The sequence below is a fragment of the Emys orbicularis genome, chromosome 25 (assembly GCF_028017835.1).
Source record: "Emys orbicularis isolate rEmyOrb1 chromosome 25, rEmyOrb1.hap1, whole genome shotgun sequence".
In the NCBI taxonomy this organism is placed as follows: domain Eukaryota; kingdom Metazoa; phylum Chordata; order Testudines; family Emydidae; genus Emys; species Emys orbicularis.
Window position 1 is genome coordinate 1,475,246 of NC_088707.1, and position 24,739 is coordinate 1,499,984.

At 61.8% G+C, this 24,739-nt stretch overlaps 1 protein-coding gene across 1 annotated transcript in view; it reads left to right on the plus strand.

Annotated features, from left to right (window-relative positions):
- STAT3 (signal transducer and activator of transcription 3) overlaps positions 1 to 20,885 on the plus strand; it is a 33,824-nt gene extending 12,939 nt beyond the window's left edge. The window contains exons 2-24 of the mRNA XM_065422684.1: positions 6,176 to 6,322; positions 7,492 to 7,636; positions 8,859 to 8,957; positions 9,557 to 9,652; positions 9,764 to 9,845; positions 10,543 to 10,637; positions 11,391 to 11,542; positions 12,012 to 12,170; positions 12,313 to 12,405; positions 13,406 to 13,465; positions 13,805 to 13,834; positions 13,950 to 14,043; positions 14,136 to 14,183; positions 15,065 to 15,148; positions 15,650 to 15,748; positions 16,365 to 16,500; positions 16,943 to 16,995; positions 17,071 to 17,165; positions 18,943 to 19,082; positions 19,526 to 19,738; positions 19,997 to 20,039; positions 20,481 to 20,593; positions 20,810 to 20,885. Coding sequence (XP_065278756.1) covers positions 6,195 to 6,322; positions 7,492 to 7,636; positions 8,859 to 8,957; positions 9,557 to 9,652; positions 9,764 to 9,845; positions 10,543 to 10,637; positions 11,391 to 11,542; positions 12,012 to 12,170; positions 12,313 to 12,405; positions 13,406 to 13,465; positions 13,805 to 13,834; positions 13,950 to 14,043; positions 14,136 to 14,183; positions 15,065 to 15,148; positions 15,650 to 15,748; positions 16,365 to 16,500; positions 16,943 to 16,995; positions 17,071 to 17,165; positions 18,943 to 19,082; positions 19,526 to 19,738; positions 19,997 to 20,039; positions 20,481 to 20,593; positions 20,810 to 20,865 — 2,313 coding nt within the window. The 5' untranslated portion in view covers positions 6,176 to 6,194 and the 3' untranslated portion in view covers positions 20,866 to 20,885. The remainder of the gene's footprint in view (positions 1 to 6,175; positions 6,323 to 7,491; positions 7,637 to 8,858; positions 8,958 to 9,556; positions 9,653 to 9,763; positions 9,846 to 10,542; positions 10,638 to 11,390; positions 11,543 to 12,011; positions 12,171 to 12,312; positions 12,406 to 13,405; positions 13,466 to 13,804; positions 13,835 to 13,949; positions 14,044 to 14,135; positions 14,184 to 15,064; positions 15,149 to 15,649; positions 15,749 to 16,364; positions 16,501 to 16,942; positions 16,996 to 17,070; positions 17,166 to 18,942; positions 19,083 to 19,525; positions 19,739 to 19,996; positions 20,040 to 20,480; positions 20,594 to 20,809) is intronic.
- Positions 20,886 to 24,739: the final 3,854 nt, after the last annotated feature.

Below are 24,739 nucleotides of genomic sequence, written 5' to 3' on the forward strand. Positions count from 1 at the left end.
GCGCTGCAGAGGAGCGTAAGAGACGTGGAACGGTGCTGCTGTGGTGTGCTCGCTAGACGCCGGTTTTGCGTAAGAACTCAGTTTGGGTTTTATTACAATGCACAATGTTTAGCTGTTTTGTTTTACTTGTTTAAGGATCAGGCCTCAGGGCTTGGCCACAGACTGGTTGTGGACAGGTCACCTAGGGGTAAACTTTCCCCAAGTAGCTTCATGTCCTGGATGCCTCCGTTTGACCCCCGTTCGGCTCCGAGGTGCTGAGCGTTGCAAGCGTGCAGCCGTTTTGCTAATCGCCACATGACTGCAGGGTCCGGTGCCCTAGTAGCAGAGGAGGGAAACCAGTCTGATTATTGTGAAACTGTAGCTTCGGTAAGTTTCTCTTTCTTCAGATTGAGGCCTTTGGCTGCTGCTAAAACAGAAGCAGAGAAAAGCAGCTGTTCTCACTCTGGTCTGATGTGTGTGATTTGTGCTTCCTCATCCTTCGCCTGCAGGCGTCTAAGCTCAGAGCTGGCTTCAGGGCTTGCAGAAATCCACCCTGAACTGCTGGGGGTGGCTGGGGGGTTTCCCCATCTCTAACTCCAATGACTTTTGGAGGGTGGCAAGTGCTGGGAGTGAGTCAGGGCATGTGATGGGATCTCGGATGCTTCCTGTAACCTCTTCCCCCCCCCCCCCCCCCAATCAGGCTTTCCCGACTGTCAGCTTCTCCTGTTGCTTTCCCGTGGGGTTACCTGTCCTGGGCTTCCCCTGCAGTTATTTACTGTCACTGAAGCCATAGGGCCCAGCTGCCCTCTGGCACAGGGTGGGAGTGACCCAGCGAGCGAGGGAATGGTCCCCTGTTTCTCCAGGCTGTGACCCCCGCATTGCTCCTCGCTCTGCCCCTGGCCTGTCACAGGGAGGCTGAACTGCAGTTATTGCAATGCCAACCCATCTGCCGCTGTCTCTCTTCCCCCATTTCTGGCCTGAGCTACTGAACCGACACAGCATGCGATTTTCAGATCTCACCCGACACTTCACAGGCTGCAACATTGGTTAAAAAGCAAAATTACCCTTGACGAGGTTCACTCCGCTGAACTTTAGCGGTGGCTGGTTGCGCTCAGCTGACCTTTAGTGGTGACTGAATTTGCTCACACCTTCCCAGTGTTGCAGATTGTCCGGTGAACAAGCCACGGTTTCCCCTGCTAGTTTTCATTTGATTCCCATTGACACACATGGAATAAACCCAAGAGTTATTTCTTCCTCGTTTCTGTTGTGGTTCCTGGCAGTCCCCGCCTCCCGCACTTACTGTAAGTCGAGTGTAGCTCATTCCTTGCACTGGTTCTGGAGAGAAACCAGAGACGAGAATCAAGGTAGAGTCTGGTTTGGGGACAGGGTGTGTATTGGCATCCTGCTGAAGTCCCGTAACTGGCTGCTCCAGGTGAAGGTAGGGAGCCTACCGAAAATGTTGTGTTGCATGGAGAGAGCCGGGTCTTGCCAAAAACATCCCCCCCCCACAGGGGATAGTTTGGGGCTGGCTTCGCTCTAGGGAGATTTGCAGGGCGATGGGAGCAGTGTGGGAGCTGAATGGATGAGCGCTCCACTTCCAGACTTTTCTGCCTGATGGGTTCACGCCTCGGTTCAAAGTGCTGGGAAGTGCTCAGGGTGTGGGTGGGGTGGGGGATACGGTGTGCAATGTAAGTACCGGTTGGTGCAAAGGGATCCGCTGCAGTTCTCTGCCTTCCTAGCCAAGGCTTCCTGTGTCTCCGTGATCCCGCAGGCACGACTCCCGCTGAAGCTGTGTGAAGTCTACGGGATCAGACGCTAGGAGCTTGGGTCCCGATTCAGCAAATACTTTAAGCAGCTTGTGTGCTTATAGCCAGGCACGTGCTTAAGTACTTTGCTGAATCGGGGCCATAGCCATTTAACTGTCGGTCTCTCCTCAGGGTTTGGCTCTGAGGGGTGCTGTGCAGCACACAGGGTAGGCTGCATGTCTGTGGCTCTTCAGAATTGCTTCTGGGGTGTCCTGTGTGTCCCGCTGGGGTGAAGCTCACCCTGTGCACAGAGCTAGCACCAGGCCTGTGCACCACAGAAATCCCACTCACCTGGCGTGTGGCCCTGCAACTGCCCCTCTGCCCAGGGCTGAGTTCCCCCGTTGGGTCCAGGTCGCGTGGAGATTGTGTTGTGAGCTGATCTGTGTCTTCTCAGCCTCTCCATGGTCAACCTGCGCTCGGAGGCTTTAAAAGGAGTCCGAATCTTGCTAGTTTGGCTAACACCAGCACTGAGGCAGGTGGGGGAATTAAACCTTTGCAGGCAGGGGGATGGGGGGAGGGTTAGAACCTGAAATTCTTCAGCACTTGCGACAGATGGAGCTGGGTTATCGGTGCTCTGAGCTGGGTTAGCTGCTTGCGTTTCTTTCTTACTCATCTTTGTGCTCGGTGGCCACCTCAGGTTGCAAGAGGAGACGGTGGTGCTCTGCTCGCCAGGAGTCGTTCACCCTGGTGTTAACGTGCGTCCTGGGAAAGCCGACAAGCCATGTAATGTCGTGAGGGGTGCTAGTGGGTTTATATGGGGGGTGGGGGGAGGAGAATCTTCCTGAGGACAACACACACCCACTGTCCGCCCAGCGTGTCTCTTTAATCCCCCAGTGACGTGGTTTTCGTCTGTGGTTCAGGGTTCCCTCTTCCTTTGCATAGACCAAGGCTGTGGCATGAGCAGAGTTTGTCCTGGGAATCCCAAGCCCGAGCCACCAGGTACTGTCCTCTGGTGCTGCATATAGAGGGGCTGCATCCGTGCACGTCTTGGGTCACTGCACTGGAGCCATCCTGACCGTCAGCTGCAGGTAGGAATCCAAGAGCAGCTTTGCTGAACGGGAGCCCGAGGGGTCCCTGAGGCACGTGCCTCGCCCAGAAAGACGAGCAGACCCACCCTGCTCAGCAAAGCGCGTCGTCCTGGACCGCGCCGCTGCCTTGAAATGGGGGGGCCAAGCGCGTCGTCCTGGATCGAGCCGCTGCCTTGAAACGGGGGGGGCCAAGCGCGTCGTCCTGGACCGCGCCGCTGCCTTGAAACGGGGGGGGGCAAGCGTGTCGTCCTGGACCGCGCCGCTGCCTTGAAACGGGGGGCCAAGCGCGTCGTCCTGGACCGCGCCGCTGCCTTGAAACGGGGGGCCAAGCGCGTCGTCCTGGACCGCGCCGCTGCCTTGAAACGGGGGGGCCAAGCGCGTCGTCCTGGATCGAGCCGCTGCCTTGAAACGGGGGGCCAAGCACATGCTTAAGGGCTCTGCTGAATCAGGAGCTGAAAGTGAGGCACCTAACACGTGGATGGTTTTCCCCAGAAGCGTTGCATGCCCATGGAAGTCAGTCAGGCATCCACTACTTATCTAGGCTCCTAACTGAAAGCTGCGGCTGTTCTGTTCCACGTCCTGGAAACGTGAACTCCCGTGTCTGCCTGCAGCCTCCTGGTCCTCTCCCCGAGGAACACGTTAGACTCTGTTACCTAAACTCCCATTGTGCCAGGGTTGGTGTCTGGGCAGATCCTGTGTCTGGTGGCAGCCGGGCCGGGCCATTCCCCGCTGGGGCCCTTCGCTGTACGGGAGACGCTGTTCCGAAGGGAGCAGGCATGCTCTTCTGTTCGGTTATCAGCACTGATAACTGGCTGGCTGCCGTTCAGCAGCAGTAGTCGCGGTTATGCCGCTTCCTGTGGCTTGTTCATGCTTTAATAAACAGACATCTACCACGGCCGTGCCTAGCCACTCGCCAAAGAAAAGATCTTCCTTCCACCCCACCCCCAGGTAAGGAGAAGATATGAAATAGTCGGTGACCTTTCCAATTCTAAGGGCGAGCGTAAGCTGTATGGAAGGGGCTTGTCTTCAGGATCCTGAGCAGTGGCAGTGGCTGGGGATACAACTCAATGATTTTTGTTACTGAAACCAGCTATTTCTCAAAAGGTGCTTGGCTCTGGCCCAAGGCAGAACAGTTTTATTGCGTGTAGGAAATGGCTCACCAGGGAGACTTGTACTTTTGCTTTCTGTGTTGATGAACTGAAATGGTGTCAATCTCTGGCCAGCCCAGCACACTCGGGTGAAAACGCTCCAGCTGCCCAGAGAAATAGCTGTTGTGTTAACGAGAAGACAGGCAAAAGGGACAGGTGGGCAGAGCGAAAGGCCAGGGGCTCTCGAACGGAGCCCTGAAGACCCCTATGGATGAGATGTGTAGTGGGTCTTAGGGACCTCGCTGGAAAATCAGTGTCCTGGAGTCTTGTACTCAGTGGTATCAAACTAACCCTGAGCAAAGGCCTGGGAGCCGCCTCTCTCCATGCACTTCCCTGCTGCTGGTGGGCGGGTGGACAAATAGGGGCAGTTGTGTCCTGGCAGCAGAAAGGAGGGGGGCAGCAGACGTGCCCTAACAGGATGCTCTAACCTCTTGTTTGATTTTTCTCATCACTTTGCCCTCGTTACCCTTCTAACCTCAGCACTGACCAGAGCCAGGCTCTCGGTGAGAGAATGCTAGTTGCGGGGGTGTCTGCCACCAGGGACCGGAGAGCAAAGCCGGGCTTGTGCCGGGGCATCGAGCTCCCGAAAACCAGCACGTGCGAGGCCCCCGTGTTGCAGGGTGAATTTCACTCCTGCGCAGGGGGCCGGCATGGGCTATGCAGGAAGGGGTGAGAGGGGAGCGTGGGCTGACTCTGCACCAGGGTGAATTTTAACCTTCAAAGTCTAGCTGCCCTAGTGCGCTGTTCACTCTGGCAGCTCCTTCGAGACCAAGTTTCTTTCCAGTTGCAGATGTACCCTAGGGCAGCTGGATCAGAAGATAGGTCATCGGGTTTGTCTGTTATTCCTGAGGCATCTCTAAATCCCCTAGTCCGAGCACTTGGTCCTACCTCTGTTCAGTGTGTCCTGGGCAGCTTTCATTCCTTCAGCGTCCCCTGCTGAATGTGGCACAGCGCCTTTCTGTGAGCATCCAGCAGGCTGTTCCCGCTAGCCTTTGTTATCCGGCCCATAGCGGCTAGCCCTGGTGCCCCAGATCCTCAGGATCGGCGCTACACCCCAGCTTTTGATCAGGTTCGTGGAGAATCCCCTCAGTGTGCCAGACCCCCAGGGGGGCCCCTCTACCTTCAGGACAGGCCACGCTGGGCTGCAGCCCCCCTGCTTCGCCCTGTGAGCTCCGCTCAGCAAGCCCCCGGAGGCAGACTCCTGGGACGGACACGCCCGCCCCGCAGGTGCCTCGGCAGGTATTGACACCTCAGGAATCCTGGCTTGCGAATGCTATCTGGGGACTTGCAGTGCTGCGGTCCGGTCGGCTCAGAGAAATGAAGGGTAAAGCAGAGTCCGTTCTGCGCCGCCCGGAGCAATTCACCAGCCAAGCTGTCGGGAAGCATCTTCAGTCTCCCTGTCAGCTGCCAGGAGCGAGGGCTCCTGCTTCTTCCAGAGCCAGGCGTCTCCTCACCCCTCTCCGTCCTGTGTTCTCCACCCGGGGTCTCTGCTCCGCTTCCCTGCTAAGCGGGAGCCGGGCGTCCTTGTTTCTCTGGGCCCTCGGTTGAGCTGGGTCCGTTTCAGCCCGCATTCTGGGCAGACAGCAAAGTCGGTTAGTCTGCCCTGAGAGCAAACATCCTCCTTCCCCCCACCCCCAACGGCAATGCAAAGTGGGGAAACTGAGGCATGCACAGGATTCATAGAAACACTTCTGGCAATTCCCACTTCATGGCCCGTGCCTGGGGGAGGCGCTCAGCGCAGGCCGCTCTGCGGCGTGTCGGGGGAGTTATTTTTGTCTCCTGTGGGGGGAGGGGCGATAACAAAGACAGGAACGTCTCTGAAAATGGGGAAGACCGGGTCCGTTCTCTTTCTGCTGAATTCAGAAATGGCCGAGGGGATTTCCATCAGCCTTAAAGAAGACTGAGCTTTGGGCTCAGATCAAGCATGGGAGATGCCACCCTTCCAGGCGGCCCACCCAATGGGCGAGGAGCCTGGCAAAACGGGGTGTGTGTGTGTGTGTGTGTGAAAAACTGACTGGGACCCTCCCCACAGGCCTGTGATGAAAATCACTAGTCGCTCCAGCGGAGCATCCTCCACCGTGCGGGTCGGAGCGTGTGGCAGACGCCCCACAGAAGTCGTTCCCCGGTGAACTAAGCCGTGCCCCTGCAGCCCGCAGGCGGCCCCCTGCAGCTCCGTGTCCCTGCGGCTCTGACGCTGCTCTCTGTGTGTTGCCAGGTTTCCCGAGTCAGCCGAGATGGCGCAATGGAATCAGCTGCAGCAGCTGGACACGCGGTACCTGGAGCAGCTGCATCAGCTCTATAGCGACAGCTTCCCCATGGAGCTCAGGCAGTTCCTGGCCCCCTGGATCGAAAGCCAGGACTGGTAAGTCCTCGTGCAGTGCCGGCGTCAGGCGTCAGTCTGCCTGCTCCAGGGCATGAGCCAGCCTCCAGCGCATGGGGGTCAGGCAGGGACTTACCTGGGGACGGCTATCCCGTAACAGCAGCAGCTGGGGGCGGGAGACTGCACTAGGTGGGCACCTGGCCTGGCAATCAGGGCTTTGGAGCTGTGCTCCAGCTCCGCTCCAGCTCCAGGCAAAAACCTGCAGCTCCACTGCTCCAGAGCTGCTCCAGGCTCCAGCTCCGGGCTCCGCGCCAAAGCCCTGCTGGCAATTCCTCTGTTCCAAACCTCCTGCACTTCGGCTGCTGTTGCCAAATGGAGCGTCTGCGCTTTGGCCTGCTGTGGCTGTCTGGCTGACGCTCTAACCGGGGCCGATACTAGGTGCCATTGAAGTCGCGCCCAGTGGGTTTCAGGCCGCCTGGCCCTGGCACTTAGCCCTTTGCAGGGCGTGAATCTGGCCCTTGCTGAGCGTCTCTCCTAAAACCGGAGCTGGGGGAGGGATTTGCAAACACTAGCACTTCCCCTCCCCTCTCTCGCCTCCGTCACTGGCTGACCTGATGCTGCCAAGGCGGTGAACGTTGGTGTGCGTCACACCTGCAGGCAGGTAGGGCAGCCCAGGTGCATGGTGCTGGAGACAGACGGGAGCACTTTTAATGGTGGATTTGACATTACACATTGCAAGTGGGTCCAGGATTGGGCGCTGGCTCTTGAAGACTCTCCCCGCGGCGGGAGGTGGAGGGTACCGATGCAGAGCGCGTACTGAGCTCGCAAAGACTGGCTCGGGCCAAGCTGTCAGTGGCAGCCTAAAAACGGCCCCGTAGAATTTGCACGCACGCCTGCTGCATGAGTGAGCCGGGCCTGCACGCCCGGATGAGCAGGTTTCTGCAGCACTCGACTCAAGTGTGCAGACGCCGCCTCTTGCTCTCACCGGGGCTTTCTTAGGGGGCCCTTGCCGGGCAACTAGGTGCCCAGGGGTCATGTCCCAGCAGGGAGCCTGGTCCTGCCCTCGCTGTGCCCATGGGAGTCGTCCTGGGCTAAGGCTGGGGTGAGCAGAGTGGGGCCGGTGCTGGTGCACGGACTGTTCCTACCCCCCTCCTTGCATCTGTGCTACGAGTTTATTTCAATCCCGCCTCTCTGCTGTCCCTCCCCGGCAGGGCGTACGCTGCCAGCAAGGAGTCCCACGCCACGCTGGTGTTCCACAACCTGCTGGGGGAGATCGATCAGCAGTACAGCCGCTTCCTGCAGGAATCCAACGTCCTCTACCAGCACAACCTGCGCAGGATCAAACAGTTCCTGCAGGTGGGTGCCGTGCAGCCGGGAGGTGGCGGGGAGCTACAGCTCTGGGGGTCCCACAAAGAGCCTCTGGAGTCAGTAGCACGGGTGGCAGGGTGGGGCGCATGGGGGAGAGGCACGGCCTCCTAACCTAGCACCGCTCTCCTACGCGGTGGTGTCTCTCGCGCTCAGATGCGGCGGGGTTCTCGGCCCGGCTGGCTAGCGAAGGACGCTCCTATTGCTTCCCTGACCTCGGGACCCATGAAACTTACAGGCTCGACTCTCCCTTAGGCCCTGTCTAGCTGCACCATGTAGCCACGCAACAAACCACTGCTGGGCCCTTTGCACGGGGCTGTCGCCCCTTCAGGTAGGGCGTCCCCGGCCGGCGTCTCGCTCGGTAGCAATGCCGAAGCAGCAGCCCCACCTCAGCATCGCCTTCCCTCGGGGCTCTGGCAGCAGCCGTCTTGGGTCAGCGCCTGACCCCAGCCAGGCCTGTCTCCGAGTCGGAGCTCGGCATCCCCTCCCAGCCAGCCCCCAGCCTCCCCCCTTTACACCCCCCTCCAAGCCTATTGCCGCTGTGTCCGGGTAGGACTGACAGAGCCCCCAGCAGCTCGTTAACCCTCTCCTGGCTGTTGCAGGGTTCAGACGCCCCGTCGTGGCCCCTGTATCGCAGTAGAACTGCCCACAGGAGGGTTTGCACCAGTGTAGCTATGCTGGTCACCCTCCTGCCTCCCGGTGACATGGCTCTGCTGGTCTGACGTAGTCGGGCCCCTCCGTGCTGCTGTGAGAATGGGGCCAGGGGGCCAGCAGAGCTGGGGGCATGCCCCCGGCCTTACTGAGACTGGGGGTCAGGACTCCTGGGTTCTAGTCCACAATGATTCCCTCTGTGACCAGGTCACTTCCCGGGGAAACTGAGGCACGGGGTGGGGGGCTTGGCAGGTTCTACTAACTGCTTGTAAAATGCACTTGTGGATCGTCTGTGTCCAGGGAGGCACCGGCAGCTCATGCTGGACTCTGCAAAACTGAGACGAATCCACTCGATATTTTAGGCAGGTGTTTTTGAGGGAGAAAACCTCAGCCTAGCAGGCCGTGATTCCCAGTTCCTGTTAAACCCCTCAGCGGTTCCCCGAACGGCTCTGAAACGCTCGGCCTTTGCCCTAGGCTTGCCAATCTGTCACTGTCGTCACCTGCTCAATGTTGGTTGGATGTTTTGTTTTTCTCCTGTCCCCCTCTCCGAAAACGCATATAGAGCAGGTACCTGGAAAAGCCAATGGAAATCGCCCGGATTGTGGCTCGGTGTCTCTGGGAAGAAACTCGCTTGCTCCAGACAGCTGCAACCGCAGCCCAGGTGAGAGCGAGGGGGGGGGGGGAGGGCTCCAGCTCTTCACTGAGGCGGTTCCCTGCCAGACGCTCCCCCCGGCCCTGATGTAGAACAGGCCTACGCGCCCTTTGGGCAGAAGTGGGGTGTCGGTGGTACCAAAGGCCTTGTGGGATTTAAGGGGCCATTTGCAGGATCCGTCAGGACGGGGGCCATGTTAGCGCAGTGTGCGTGGAAAGCGGCGAGTTTCCAGCAGTGCAGGATGCCAACGAATGGCCTTTGGCTGCTGTCGCTTGTGTGCTAGGTAGGGCCCTGTGTCGCTTCCCTCCCGGTCTGTGCAGCCACCTGTCTTCTTCCCTCGTCTGTGTTCAGCTTGTCACGCTGGGTGGCAGAGAGAGCGGCAGGGTGGGGCGGGGGTGGGTACATCTGCTAAGCTCCAGGGCCCCCGAGCCACAATCCCAGGACTCCACGCTGCTGGTTTGATTCGTGGGGGGAGGCAAATCTGCTTGCAAAGCCCTGAGCCAAGAGGCCAGAGTGCCCGAGCTCCCGAGCAGCGCAAGCGACTCCCCCGCAGGCAGACGGTATTTCTGCAGGGTCTCCCAAACGCCCATCTTGTTTCCCCCTTGCAGCAAGGCGGGCAGGCGTCCCACCCCACGGCCGCCGTGGTGACGGAGAAGCAGCAGATGCTGGAGCAGCATCTACAGGACGTGAGGAAGCGGGTGCAGGTAGGTCAGCCCAGCTGCCCCGGGACCGGCCCTGGGGATCCCCACCCCTGGCCCTGCTGAGTGCGTTTGAACCTCTGTCCCCGAAGTGACCCCCGACTCCTGGCCTTGCAGGACCTGGAGCAAAAGATGAAGGTGGTGGAGAATCTCCAGGACGACTTTGACTTCAACTACAAGACGCTGAAAAGCCAAGGAGGTAAAGGGGGAAGCGCCTGTCTGGAGGGGAACGTGCTGGGAGGTGTGACCTGGCGGGGGCCAGCCTGGCATTCCTCCCAGCGAGGGCAAGGACAGGGCACTGGCCTGCAACTCGGGAGACCCCAGTTCTATTCCTGGCTCCGCCACAGACCCCCTGTGACTTGGGGCAGTCGCTCAGTCTGTGCGCCTCGGCCGGGCCGTGTGTGTGTCTGGGGGGGGGGATCGTGCTCTGCGCCTCGGCCTGGCCCAGCCCGGCGTGATGGTCACACTCTGGGCCTCAGCATGTGGCGGGGGTCCTGGCCCGGCGTGACAGTCGCTGTCTGGGCTTCAGCCCCCCAGGCAGTGGGGATCCCGGCGCTGACCCGGGGTGTGAGGATAAATGCGTGAGAGGTTGGGGGTGGTCTGCTACTCCCGTGTTGGGGGGCCGGACAGGGGTGCGGGAACAATTTGGGGGGGTGCTGAGAGCTATTGAACCAAACTGTAAACGCTGCACATGATGGAAACCTCCTCAAGCCGGGGGTGCGGCAGCCAGTACCCCGAGTTCCAGCCCCTCTGGGGCTGGAGAGAGGGAGAGTTAAAACCAAAAGCCCAGCACCTTCTGCTGGGCAGGGGACTGTTTGAGCAGGGAGCTGGGAAGACGTTGGGAGAGGGCTGGGGTGGGTGCGTGTGGGGAGTAACTCGCTCTTCTCCCCACCCAGATATGCAGGATCTGAACGGAAACAATCAGTCTGTGACGCGGCAAAAGATGCAGCAGCTGGAACAGATGCTGACCGCGCTGGACCAAATGCGCAGAGTACAGTGCTCCCCTCCCCTGGCTTCCGTCTGCCCTCGGCTCAGCCTCCCCTCCCCCCGCATGCCCCCGCTTGCCAAAGCGCCCGGGCGGGTCCCTCTCGGGCGCCAAACCGGCTGTGTCTTGTCTTAGGCCCGGGTAGAAAAGACCGGAGGGAGCTCCTGCCTCTGCCAGCAAGTGGTCTCGTGCCGAAGAGCAGCTGAGCTGTGTAGCAGGACGCTCCCGTCCTGTCCGTGCGCACACGTGATCTCGCTAACCCAGTGCCGGCACTTTCAGACCTACCCACCCCTGACTTCTGCTGATTCTGTTTGAAAGCGAAAAGCCCCCACCCAAGGGTGTGCAGTGGCTGAACTAAATCCCCTTCCCAGCTGCTGTGTGTTCGTGGTGCACCCCGTGTGCAGAGAGCAGCCCGGGGCCAGACCCCCCAAAGGGCTCTGCTCCCATGTAGGCACCATGACGTGGCCAGAACGGAGCTTGGCAGGTTGGGAGCTGAGCTGGGAAATCTGGCCCCACCTCTGGGCACTGAGCACTTGAACATCTGTCCCTAAATTCAGTGTCGGGGTGCTCCGATACCACGGTGAGGGGCTTGATAGAAGGACTGGCTAGAACAGAACACGTGCACAGAGCCGCTGGAGAAGCCACTGGTGCCGGCAGAGCTGCAGGTGCCTTGCAGGGGCCCCTCCCGTCTAAGGGATCTCGATCTTGCAGGGACCGGAGGGATCCGGCGACACCTGACCGTCTTGTTCCCTCGATTAGGGGATTGTGAGCGAACTGGCCGGGCTGCTGTCGGCCATGGAGTACGTGCAGAAGACGCTGGCAGACGAGGAACTGGCTGACTGGAAGAGAAGGCAGCAAATCGCCTGTATCGGGGGCCCTCCCAACATCTGCCTGGATCGCCTGGAAAACTGGTGAGAACCTGTGAGCCCCCCCCACGGCCTGTTCCCATTAGTGCTCCCCACCGAGAGCTGGCTGGGTGCTGCTCGGATCCCAAGCAGGGCTTTACTTCAAAGCACCAGGAACGGCTCTCTGTCCCGCCTGGCCGAATAGTCCCCAGCGTTTCCCCAGCCCAAAGGTGCCCTGTAGCAGCCCGCCTGGCTGCCGGAAGAATTCATGGGGTTTGATTCGCCTGTCAGATCCAATCCTTTGCCCTGGCCGGCCGGTGTGATCTTGCAAGGTGGCTGTGAAGACTCCGGGCCCTGCCCTGGCCACTCCTGAGCAACGTACAGAGTTCTCCTTCGTCCCCCTGCAGTCTGGGGGGACAGATACCGAGCAGGGAGCCAGGAGTCGCCCCTCTGCTCAGGACAGGAGTAGGCTGAGCTAGTGAGAGGTGCTCTCAGCTGGCTAACGAGGCGCTAACTCGGCTTCCCCCTCCTCTAGGATCACCTCCCTCGCAGAGTCCCAGCTTCAGACACGGCAGCAGATCAAGAAGCTAGAGGAGCTGCAGCAGAAAGTCTCCTACAAAGGAGACCCGATCGTCCAGCACCGGCCCATGTTGGAGGAGAGGATCGTGGAGCTGTTCAGGAATCTAATGAAAAGGTACCGTGGGCGCTTCCCGGGTCACGAGGACAAAGAACTGCTCCCGCTGACCCTGTGCGTGTCCGGGAGCAGCTATCGCAGGGATGAGGCTGGCAGTGTGGGCGTGTCTGAGCATGACGCTCCATGTGCTCTCGTCCCGCAGCGCCTTCGTGGTGGAGAGGCAGCCCTGCATGCCCATGCACCCGGATCGCCCCCTGGTCATCAAAACCGGCGTGCAGTTCACCACCAAAGTCAGGTGAGGCTTGGTTTGTGCTGGGGGAGCTCAAGGGGCGCTGTCGAGGTGGGGCGGCCAAACGTGCGGCCACTGTTAGTGTGCATCCGGAGGGTCCTTTCGCTCCTTAGTTTGGTTGGAGAACGTCCGTGCTGTCAGGGTGGGGAATCGGGCCCGAATGCCCGGCCCTGGGTGGCGGTGCTGCAGGCACAGACCAGTTGCTGGCGCAGCACCAGCTGCTCTGTTCCTGGAGACCCTGCGGGTTCTTGTTCCTCTGCCCTGCAGCCAGGGCTGGTGGGAGGACGTGGGGAGCACTCCTGCATCCGCTGCTGGTCGCGGTTCTGCCTCGACTGATCTCTTGGGAAGCGGTGCCTCTGCCGGCCGATGTGCCTGGCTCCTGTCGCCGTGTTCCCCTGGCCCAGCCTCTCCCGCACGGCACCTTTCTGCTCCGTGACGTTGGAACGCTGAGCAGCATGACCCCAGCCCCTGGGTTTGGAGGCAAAGGCCCCAGTGCGGTGGTGTCATCCAGCAGCTGGCGTAGGAGTGCCTAGAGTGGGGAGGGACGGGCGTGAGATCGAGAGCCGGGGGCTCCTGAGTACTGATCCCAGTTCCGCCGGGGGCCCGCCGCGTGGCCTGGGACCAGTCCCTTCCCTGGTCAGATCCCCAGCTGGGAGCTGTCCCCTGAGTGCATGGGGGAGCTGGGTGCTAACAGCCGGATCCTCGGAGCACCCGCAGCTCCCAGCACACTCGACAGCGGCTGCGAGGGCTGGTGCTCTGGGAATGGGGTTCTGGTCTCCCGGAAGCGGAGACATGCCTGGGCCTTTGCCGGGGAGCCTTGGTGGGCACGGCGCCACACTGCGCGGTGTGCGCAGCGGTGTGGCCAGGGAAGTGCGCGCGGCTCTGCTGGTTTAAGTGGTGCTTAAACCTCCTGCGATTCTCCCGGGATGCTCGGCTCGTTGCCACCAGCAAAGGCTGCTCTGGTGTCCAAGTGGCTCGTGCTGAAACGCCTGCTACCTTCCGACAGGTTACTCGTCAAGTTCCCTGAGCTGAACTACCAGCTGAAGATTAAAGTTTGCATTGACAAGTGAGTATGGCGCTCTGGGCTGGGGTGGAGTCGCTGAACAAAGGGGCAAGCCGAGGCCATGGGCTCTGCCCGGGCACCAGCCTCTCCTGGGGGAATCCACTCCTGTGCTGAGACCCAGCACGAGCGAGGGCTCCGTGGGCACGGGGGAGGCTTTCACGCCCACTGGACGTGGCCCTCGTTCGGGTGCCCTTTGGGTGCTGGGGTCAGAGTGCACATGAGCCGTCCGCACCAAGCCAGGGCCACTTGGGAGCTGCGGTGCCCACCTGGGTGGGGGGATGTAAATGGGACGCGCCCTCCACTCCGGAGCGAACCAACACTGCGCCTCTCTCTCCTCTGCAGGGACTCTGGTGACGTTGCCGCGCTCCGGGGGTAAGTGGAGCCAAACGCGTCTCGTCTTTCTCCGTCCCCCGATGCGCGCGTCGTCCTGCCCCCTGCGCTGTTGCTGGGTTCTGGGGTGTCCTAACCGTCCTTCTCCCCCCTCTAGGTCCCGGAAGTTTAACATCCTGGGAACGAACACCAAGGTCATGAACATGGAGGAGTCGAACAACGGCAGCCTGTCGGCGGAGTTCAAGCACCTGGTGGGTAGCTGGCCTGGGGCCCGGCCCCATAGCTGGCCTGGGGCCCGGCCCCGTAGCTGGCCTGGACTTTAGCTTGTCCCTTCTCTTTGCAGACGCTGCGGGAGCAGAGGTGCGGCAACGGGGGCAGAGCCAACTGCGACGTGAGTGTCCGAGCCTGTGCGTGTGGCCGGAGATGCGGCCTGGGGGGCCCTGAAGGAGACCCCTCTGGTCCCCTCCCTCCGGGCTGGGAGAGCTCCCACCAGTCCCTCCCCCTGGGCGGCCCCTCCAGAGCTCACTGTGGAGTTCTCTTCTCCAGACTGTCTGTAGGGAAGGTGTCATGGAGTGTGGGGGGACACAAGGCCCTGCACCCCCGGCTTCCTGCGATTCACCATGACTCTCAGCCAGCCAGTAAAGCAGAAGGTTTATTTAGATGACAGGAACACAGTCCAAGACAGGTCTTGCAGGCACAGACAACAGGATCCCCCCCCCCAGTTAGGTCCATCTTGGTGTCCCAGGGCCCCACAGCCCCCTTGGGAGGTCAGAGCCCTGTCTGCCCCCCAGCCATTCCACCAGCCAGCTCCTGAAACTCTCTTCAGCGACCCCTCCCACAGCCTTTGTTCAGTTTCCCGGGCAAAGGTGTCACCTGGCCTCTAACCCCTTCCTGGGTTCTCACATTACATGCTCAGGTATTTTCCCTCAAGGCCAGTCTCCCATCCCCCAATGCAGACCGTCCTAGCCAACCTCCCCTGCCTTCCCAGCCAACACTCCCCACTCAGCATTCAAAGACCACATTAAGAACAGTCCCAGTTCGTCACAGAAGGCAAAGCCGCACCCCAGTGGGCCCCTGCAAAAGGGGTCAAGCCTGAGTACCCACAGGGCGTCTGGGATGAACGGGCCACTGCTGGCCTCGCTGTGCCCGGGTGCCGGCCCACTGGCGCCCATGCGGCTCTGTGACCCAGAGCAGCGCCTGGTCTGTCGGCCGCCAGGCCCACAGGGGTGCGGGGGAAGCCGGTGTCCTCTGAACATCCTGTCGCACTCCCAGGCCTCCCTGATCGTCACGGAGGAGCTGCACCTCATCACCTTCGAGACCGAGGTCTATCACCAGGGCCTGAAGATCGACCTGGAGGTGAGTCCTGTGGGAATCGCTGCCGGGCGGAGCTTCCCGCCCCCGCTGCCCCCGGCGGGAGCAGTAGGGGGTCGCCCAGCCCAGCTGGGAAGGTGCTGCCGGCTTCCCCCTCAGATAAAGGGCCCGCTTCTCCGATGGCTTGTCCAGGCCTGTGGGAGCAAAGGCCCCTCCTGTGGGAACGCAGAGCATTAGGCAGAGTGCCGTCTCTCTCCTCGATCGCTGCCTTCGCGAGGCTCCCAGGAGGAGATGGGCGAAGGGAGCCAGGACGCTGCTGTGGCTTTAGCACTGGGTGAAGCCGCTCATGACAGGGGGGCGGCCAGCTTGAGCAGGGAGAGCGCGCTAGAGACGAGGCTGCGCTCGCATTGGGGACCCATGGCAGGGCGCAGCCAGACAGCTCGGCTTGCAGAACGCTGCAGGGCCTGGCCCAGGTGATGGGGCCGGGGCAGGCGGGGGGGGGTGTCCGCAGGGGCCTAAGGAAACAACCGTCTCTCGTCTCTCTAGACCCACTCGCTGCCCGTCGTAGTCATCTCCAACATCTGCCAGATGCCCAACGCCTGGGCGTCCATCCTGTGGTACAACATGCTGACAAACAACCCCAAGGTACGTGTGCGGCCTGCCCAGCGGTGCCCTGCCCGCCGCGTGGCCCCTGAGGGGCTCCCCCGAGAGCGTCTGTCTGCCCAGCTCAGCTGCCTGACCGCTCCAGGTCAGACTCGTGTGAAACATCCTCCGAACCCGAGTCTGTGCGCCGCATGTCAGCAGCGCTTTGAGTGGGCGTGCCGGGCCCGGGGGGGTGCACGGCTGGCCTGCCTGAGCCCGGTCACTTGTGCGGGGGCTGAGTCTGCGCTGGTCTGTCGCGTGGGGCTGGAGCCGCAGGAACCCCCTGTAATGGGGACTGGGCTAGGATCTAGAGGGCCCAGCTGAGATCGGGGGCCCTGGTGCTGCACGTAGACAGTGAGACAGTCCCTGCCTCAGAGCTTCCCAGCCACCCAGACGAGGCAGAGAGGAGAAGAGGGGAAACTGAGTCATGGCAAGAGGCAGTTGCTGGCCCGAGGTCTCACGCGTAGGTGGTAGAAGCGCTGCCCACAGGACGGCACCCTGTCAAAGGAGGCTGGGGGTCAGGCTGGGCAGCGTCCCCCTGTGGGCTGACCGCTGCAAGCTGGTGTGTTTCCGGCCTCTGTTGGCGTCGCCCACAGGGAGGTTTTGTTTCCTCCCACAGAACGTGAACTTCTTCACCAAGCCCCCGATCGGCACGTGGGACCAGGTGGCCGAGGTTCTGAGCTGGCAGTTCTCCTCCACCACCAAGCGGGGGCTCAGCATCGAACAGCTGACCACGCTGGCCGAGAAACTCCTAGGTAACCTGCCCTGCCCGTGGATTCTATACCCCTTAGACAGGCAGGTTCTCATGAGGGGTGTGGGCTCTGTCCCTGGACCAGGGGGATGCTGTACCAATGCTTCGGGACCCAGGCAGCAAGTGCAAGAGAGAGGGGCTTGTGGCTGGCGTCCTTCCAGCCGGGGAGAGCTGGGTGTTGGTGTGGGGGGGGTGAAACTCAGCAGGAGGCCCAGGCCCCGGTGAGCCTGGCCCGCCCTGCCCGGGCGGCTCTCGAGACATGGCAGGGTCCCTGCCAAGTGACGTAGGCCGAAGGCAGAGGCGGAGTTTGTTCCCGGCCTGACTCGCTAGCCGGGAGCGCGGCGGCAGCAGTGTGGCGTGTGGGGCTCTGCGGTCGGGCTCGGTGGAAAACCTGTTTGTTAAGGAAATCTCTCCAGTACTAACGACCTGCTCTGCCCCCACCCTAGGGCCAGGCGTCAACTACTCCGGCTGCCAGATCACGTGGGCCAAGTTCTGCAAGGTGAGAACTGCCCCGCGCCCCACCCCACGTGCCCCTCCCTGGCCTGCGCTGACCTGGCCTCTCTCTCCTCCGCAGGAAAACATGGCCAGCAAAGGGTTTTCCTTCTGGGTCTGGCTGGACAACATCATCGACCTGGTGAAGAAATACATCCTGGCGCTGTGGAACGAAGGGTGAGCCGTGGCCACAAGCCCTGGGACCCTGCAGCTGGGGGGGGGGGGGGGGGGGCTGGGCCCTGGGGACGGAGGGGCTGAGACAGGAGCTGTAAGGTGGCTGTGGGGGGTGGGGGTCCATGACTCCTGAAGCCTGGGACGTTTTCCCTAACGCCAGCCCTTGCGAGCTCCCCTGGGCTCTGAGCCATGCTGGGGCCCTTGGCAGTTACTGAACTTTGTTTCAGGAGCTGATGCAGATTAGAAATGGGGGTGCACGCTTTACTGGGGGGGGGGCGGGGGGCATTGGCCCTGGGAACAGCTCAGCCAGGGCCGCGGTGCAGGCTTTGAACCAGGACTGGGGTCTCTCCCTGAAACGTGCCCTAGCTCCACTCCACGCTGTGGGCTGGATGCTGGAGCCAGGTGGGATCTCTGGCCTGCGCGGTGCCGGTCAGCCCGGGGGCTCGGCTGGTCCTTTCTGGACTGAGCGCTGGGAAGCTCTGCAGCCGACGTCAGGCCCTCCAGGACACACGAGCCGGCCCGTTAGCCCTGGCGGCGTGGCCCCGTGTACCAGATTGGCAGCCCATTCTGAGGATGCACATGGGGGCTGGACCACAGCTCCCTCCTTCCCTCCCGGCCGCGGCATTGGCTGCATGGTGACAACTCGCAGGAAGAACCGTCCTGTGGTCAATGGATCTGTCTCGGCCAACGCCCAGGGGCAAATCCGTCCCTGGAGAAAGTTCCTCTCCTAGTCGCTTCAGATCATCCTCAGGCCCCCTGGCACCGCGCCTAGCAACCGTCCGCAGCAGCGGGGCGAGGGATCCCTTCCGCCAATAACGCGCAGCCCCAGCCGCGGCCAGCGGGTCCGGTCCGGTCCTGCGGTCGCTGTGCCGGCGGGTCGGGTCCGCTCTGGTCCTGCGGTCGCTGTGCCGGCGGGTCGGGTCCGCTCTGGTCCTGCGGTCGCTGTGCCGGCGGGTCGGGTCCGCTCTGGTCCTGCGGTCGCTGTGCCGGCGGGTCGGGTCCGCTCTGGTCCTGCGGTCGCTGTGCCGGCGGGTCGGGTCCGCTCTGGTCCTGCGGTCGCTGTGCCGGCGGGTCCGGTCCGGTCCTGCGGTCGCTGTGCCGGCGGGTCGGGTCCGCTCTGGTCCTGCGGCCGCTGTGCCGGCGGGTCCGGTCCGCTCTGGTCCTGCAGTCGCTGTGCCGGCGGGTCCGGTCCGGTCCTGCGGTCGCTGTGCCGGCGGGTCGGGTCCGCTCTGGTCCTGCGGCCGCTGTGCCGGCGGGTCGGGTCCGCTCTGGTCCTGCGGCCGCTGTGCCGGCGGGTCGGGTCCGCTCTGGTCCTGCGGCCGCTGTGCCGGCGGGTCGGGTCCGCTCTGGTCCTGCGGTCGCTGTGCCGGCGGGTCGGGTCCGGTCCTGCGGTCGCTGTGCCGGCGGGTCCGGTCCACTCTGGTCCTGCGGCCGCTGTGCCGGCGGGTCGGGTCCGCTCTGGTCCTGCGGTCGCTGTGCCGGCGGGTCCGGTCCGCTCTGGTCCTGCGGCCGCTGTGCCGGCGGGTCCGGTCCGCTCTGGTCCTGCGGTCGCTGTGCCGGCGGGTCCGGTCCGCTCTGGTCCTGCGGCCGCTGTGCCGGCGGGTCCGGTCCGGTCCTGCGGTCGCTGTGCCGGTGGGTCCGGTCCACTCTGGTCCTGCGGCCGCTGTGCCGGCAGGTCGGGTCCGCTCTGGTCCTGCGGCCGCAGGGCTCGGGAGGTGGGGGCGGGAGCCAGCGATAGAGCCGATGGCCATGTTGCTCAGCGCTCTCTCCCCTCTGCCAGGTACATCATGGGGTTCATCAGCAAGGAGCGGGAGCGCGCCATCCTGAGCACCAAGCCGCCAGGCACCTTCCTGCTGCGGTTCAGCGAGAGCAGCAAGGAGGGGGGCATCACCTTCACCTGGGTGGAGAAGGACATCAGTGGTACGCGCCCCACGGGTGGAGCTCGTGTGTCCGGACAGGGCCGGTCGCCGAGCCGGGGGGAGTCGCGTGGGCCCGCGGAGCTCGTGATCTTAGCGTGTCTTTGCCCTGCCCTGCCATCAACTCTGGCACCCAGCAGTCGGCCAGGGTCACGGGGGCTTGAACCCTGCTCTCCGAGTCCCCAGCCAGCGCTCTAAACACTGCCCCTCCTTCCCCCCGACTGGTCACATGAGCCGTGCTGAGCTGCCAGGAACGGGGGGTGTTCTGCACCTCCCCGGAACCTGCATCCCCGGGCTCCATGTCCAGAACCTGCCTCTCTCCTTACGCAGCTGCTCCGCTGCGGCTAGCGACGGCTGGGTGGGCTGTCTCTGTTCCTGGTTGTTCTGTGGGGCGTTTCCCAAGTGAGCCAGGAACGGGCCCGCATGAAACGCTGCCTCCTCCTCCAGGGAAAACCCAGATCCAGTCCGTGGAGCCGTACACCAAGCAGCAGCTCAACAGCATGTCGTTTGCGGAAATCATCATGGGCTACAAAATCATGGATGCCACCAACATCCTGGTCTCGCCCCTGGTCTACCTGTACCCAGACATCCCCAAGGAGGAAGCCTTTGGCAAATACTGTCGCCCGGAGAGCCAGGAGCACCCCGAAGCTACGGACTCAGGTAGTCGTTGACATTCCGCCCCTGCTGTCTCTGTCCAGTGGCTGGCGGGAGCTCTGCAGAGAGGGAGCGTCGGGGAGATCCGGCAGCCGCTAACGACCAGCGTCATGATGGCAGGGAGCTGCCTCCCTGCCTGGATCGATGCTTCCTGTGCTCGTGGGTAGAGAAGCCGGCCCATCTGCGGCTGGCCGGGTATCCCCAGAGCGGGGCCGACTGGGCTGGGACAGACGCTGTTCAACTAACCTGCTCTTCTCCCCACAGGCACTGCGCCGTACCTGAAGACCAAGTTCATCTGTGTCACCCCGTAAGTGTTCTCCGAGGAGGCTGCTGCCTGGGGGTGTCTGAGCACAGGGTCGCGCTGCTCCGTAGGGGCCATGACAGACGTGCCTCGACTGTGAGAGCCAGACTCTGTTGTGTTCTGGGGCAGCGAGCCCAAGATCCGGCCCTGTTGGGCTGGGTGCTGCACAGATGCCCCGTCCCAAGGAGCTCAGAGACTCGCCGGCTCAGCCCTGCGGGGGGAGAGGGGGGGGTCTCCCCATTTTGGAGAAGTGGGACCCAAAGGCACAGGGTCACCCAGGAAGTGGGCGCAGAGCTGGGAATTGATCCTTCCCGTGTGAGAGCCCCCCTCCCACGCAGGCCCAGCTCCATCCAGCACTAGGCAGCCCCGCTGCCGCGGTGATGGACACGGCTCTCGGCCTCTCATGGCTTCTCTTGTGCTGTGTCCCCCCCCCCCCTCCCGCTACAGAACGACCTGCAGCAACACCATCGACCTGCCCATGTCCCCGCGCACGCTGGACTCGCTCATGCAGTTTGGCAATAACAGCGAGGGAGCGGAGGCCAATGCAGGAGGCCAGTTTGGTAAGTGGGCAATGCCTGGCCCCCTCAGTGCCCCCGGGCATGGGGCCTCTGATCACTTAGAGCCGGCAGGGGACTCCGGGTCTGGTGCCAGCCCCCTCCAAGAGCCCAGGCTCACCTTAGACCCTTCCCGGCATGGTGCCTCCCCAGCTGGGAGAGGCGTGTTGTGTCTAGGGGCTCCCCCCATCTGACTGGCCCCCTGTCCCTCTTTCCCTGCAGAGTCTCTGACCTTCGACATGGAGCTGACTCCGGAGTGTGCTGCCTCGCCCATGTGAGGGCCACGCGCCCGGCTCCGCGTCTCGACAACTCTCGCTTCCCGGCTCCAAGTCATTCCCTCGTCCTGCTAGGTCTTGCGTTCGCTCCGTGCCCCAGAGCGTCCCCGGGCTGCTCCCTGGGGAGAGACGTCGGCCTGGGGGGTCCCGATCAGCTCGTGGCCGTCTAACCGGAGCACCCAGCCGGCGCTCGGAGGTGGTGCCGGGGGGCTGGGGGGAGGGAACCTTTTTTTCTATTTCCTTCCATAACAAACGTTTTCTGCTCGATCAAGTGCCTGTTAGCATCTGATTGCCGCCTCCATGCGTGCAAAGCGCTTTCCAGACCTCCTGCGGCGCTGCCAGACGCCCCTTTCCCAGCTCGTCCCTCGCTAACGTCTAAATCCCCCCAGGATTTCAACGAACAGCCGCTTCTTTGAGGCAGCCGGGAAAGGAGCCTGGGAACCCGGCAGTCCTAACACCAAGAGCTTTAGCTAGTCGGCGTAGGGGTGAGGAGTGCAGAGAACGCGCCGGGCTGATCTGACTCGGGCACCAGCCCGCGTCGAACGAAGGGGCTGCCAAGCGACTTCCCCCTACAGGCAGGTTATTCCAGAGTGGTTGTGCCTCCCGGGAGGCACTTGGTTCTGGGCTCCAGGAAAGGCCGGAGGCTGGGCTGGACGGGACGGGCCGTCAGCCCAGGTGCTGGGGTAACAGGTGGCCCAACCGATCTGTCTCTAACGTGGGGAGCGGTTGTCCTGGCCCCTGAGCTGGAGTCAGATGCGAATGGCGCGGTTCAGCTCCTTGCCCGTCTGCCAGGGCTCAGGTTAGACCCAGCATGGGCGACGAGCAAGCCAGACGCCCGCCTCCCCCTCCAGGCAGCCCCCTGGAAATCGGCCTGCCCTGTGTGCCAGGGCTGCGGGGGGGATCTCCAGCGAGCAAGACAATCGTTCTCTCCCTGGCGCACCAGATCCACATACTGGCTGCCGTCCCCATGCTCCCTGATCCCACGCAGCTGGGTCCTTCCTCCAGGTGGTCACTGCAGTGACAGTGGGGTGCCCTCGGTTACCGATCCGCTCTCTGGTGTAACCCGACTGCCCCCCATCCCTGCCCCGGCTGCTGGGCCCCGAATCAAACGCAGTGTCCTTGGCGCTCTCCAGCCAGAGTTGAAACCCCACAGACCTGCAGGGCCTGCCAGCCCCAGCCCCGTCGGGCTGAGAGCAGAAACACACAGTGGCAGGCGCTAGCCACACCTGGGGGGCTTTGCCCTTCGTTTCAGTCTGAGGTTGTTTTTTCAGCGATAAGCTAGCAGGCTGGATGGCCTAGGAGAGTCAGCAGCCACCTCCCAGCCAGCGGTGCAGGGTGAGGGCTGCAGGAGGAAAGCTAACGACTCTTCTAGCCTCTGCCGGAAACGTGCCAAATGGCCAGCAAAGTGTTGTGGGTCAGAGAAGGTGGATCTCCTCCGTGGAGCCTGGGTCGCCCTGCAGCTAGGCAGGGCGACTGTATGAAGCCATTACACACAGACAGTTCTACGCTGTACGTAACCAAGCGCCATGCTTTGAATGTCTCAGGCTTAATGGATCACAGTATTGAAGCAGCACGCGCTGCTGGTGGGCGAGGGGAGTGGGGGTGCAGAGCAAGAGCCGTCTGCATTTTCCAGAGTGGTCTAAACCCAGGCTTCTAGACACTTGTGGGTGTTTCCTTTTCTTAACCCAGAAGCCTGGAGAAGCCCTAGGCCAGGGCGGCAGCAAGCACCCGTTCTGAGCTGCTGCTCCAGGCCCTACACCATGGGCAGCCTTCGCACGGGGCTAGCGCTTTGCACTAGTGCACTGCGTGGGCTCACGCTCCCCGAACTGGCCCTTTGGTGCAGACCTAGGTGCTCAGATGAGGTGAATACTGTTTGCTGACCCGGGTTTATTTCTTAACACAATAGCCGCCTCCTTCCACCACCACCACCTCCCCGCCTGCCTCTCTGCTTCTCCATCATCCAGCCGCCTCGGGCCTGTACGTCCCCTAGTGACGCTCAATACTGTAAAGATTTTATTTTTTGTATATTTTATTGCTGTATTTACAGGCTTTAACTTTCTCCTAAATAAAGGTGCTAAAGCAACTGTGTGCTCCAGCTGGATTAATCTCTAAGCAGTCACTCAAACTCCGTCGGGTTAAATGCAAAAACTAGGGGCAATAAGAACGGCCAGACTGGGTCAGACCAATGGTCCATCTACCCCAGTATCCTGTCTGCTAGCAAAGCCCAGTGCCCGGTGCTTCAAAGGGAATTACTAGAACAGGGTAACTTTATCGAGGGATCCTTCCCGTCAGCCAGTCCCAGCTTCTGGTAAACAGGCGTAGGGGACACCCAGAGCATGAGGTTGTGTCCCTGACCATCTTGGCTAATAGCCATTCGTGGACCTGTCCTCCATGAATTTATCTAGTTCTCTTTTTGAACTCTGTTATCGTTGTGGCCTTCACACCATGCCCTGGCAGAGTTCCCCAGATGATGGCGCAGTGCCTGACGTACTTGCTTTGGTCTGTTTTAAACCTGCTGCTATTAATTTCACTGCCTGACCCCTGGTTCTTGTGGTATGTGAAGGGGTAAAGAACACTTTCTCCACACAAGTCATTTTAGAGACCTCTCTCGTATCCCCCTGTAGCTGTTTCTTTTCCAAGCTGAACAATCCCCATCTTTTCAGTCTCTCCTCAGAGAGAAGCTGTTCCGTACTCGCAGGCATTTTTGTAACCTTAGAAATGTAAAAGGTACAGAGGAGGATACCTTTTTCTGAGATGGGGTGACCAGATCTGCACGCAATAGTCAAGGTGTGGGCATACCACGGATTTATATAGTGGCATTATGATATCGTCTGTCTTATTATCTATCCCTTTCCTCATGGTTCCTAGTAGTATTCGCTTTTTTGACAGCTGTTGCACATTGAGTGGATGTTTTCAAAGAACTATCCACAGTGACTCCAAGAGCTTGGAGTGGTAACAGCTAATTTAGATCCCATGATTTTGTATGGAGAGCTGGGATTGTTTTTCCAAGGTGCGGTGCTCTGCATTTAGCTGCAAGGGTGAGCGCATTGTAACCACCAAGACAAATGGAGCCTCTATCCCCACCCCCCACCGTGGCTGCTGGGGGTTCCTGGGCAGGCGAACGAGGAGTGGAGGCTGCTGCCGGGGGGGGGGGGGGGGGGGTCTGCCCAGCAGCCAGCAAAACCTGTGTCTTTCCAGCCTGCCGCTGGCTGTTCCTAACTCTCTGCCCCCAGGGAGCCAGGGCCCAGCCTGAGCTGCTGCAGGGCCCACCCGTTCCTTGCGTACCTTCTGCAGGGGCCATGCTCAGCAGGCAGGGTGCTCTGCCAGCCACTAACAGCCCTGGGAGGAACCCGGCCCCAGCCTTGGGCACTGAACCTTGCAGTTGGCGCCCCAGGCTGGGCAGGGCCAGAACCAGAACCCAGCTGTCCCTTGACTGGCCCCTCCACCCCAGAAGCTGGGGGCTAGGCAAGGCTATTGCCATGCCGGAGTGGGAGCCCCAGGGCCTGCAAGTCCAGCCAAGGGAGAGGGGAGTGCCCGGGGCGGTGCACAAGCTGTTTGGATCGGCTTTTATCACCCTGGGCACGTCCCCTTCGGTGGGCACGATTGGCCTCGCCGCCAGCTCCCTGCCCAGGGCTGGGCCAAGGCAGAGCCGCCCCAGGACCAGAGCTTTTGGCTTCTCCATTGAGGGCTCAAGCCGAGCAGGTGCCTTGCTGCTGCCCTGCCACGGCTGCTTGTTCCGTCTCCATGGTCCACCAGGGACCTCCCCTGCTTTCCTGGGCAGGGGCCACGGGCCGTGGGTGGGCGCAGCAGCTCACCAGCACCACCTCCTGCCCCAGGGATGGATTGCGGTTTAGATCCTCCACTCGCTCATGCCCGC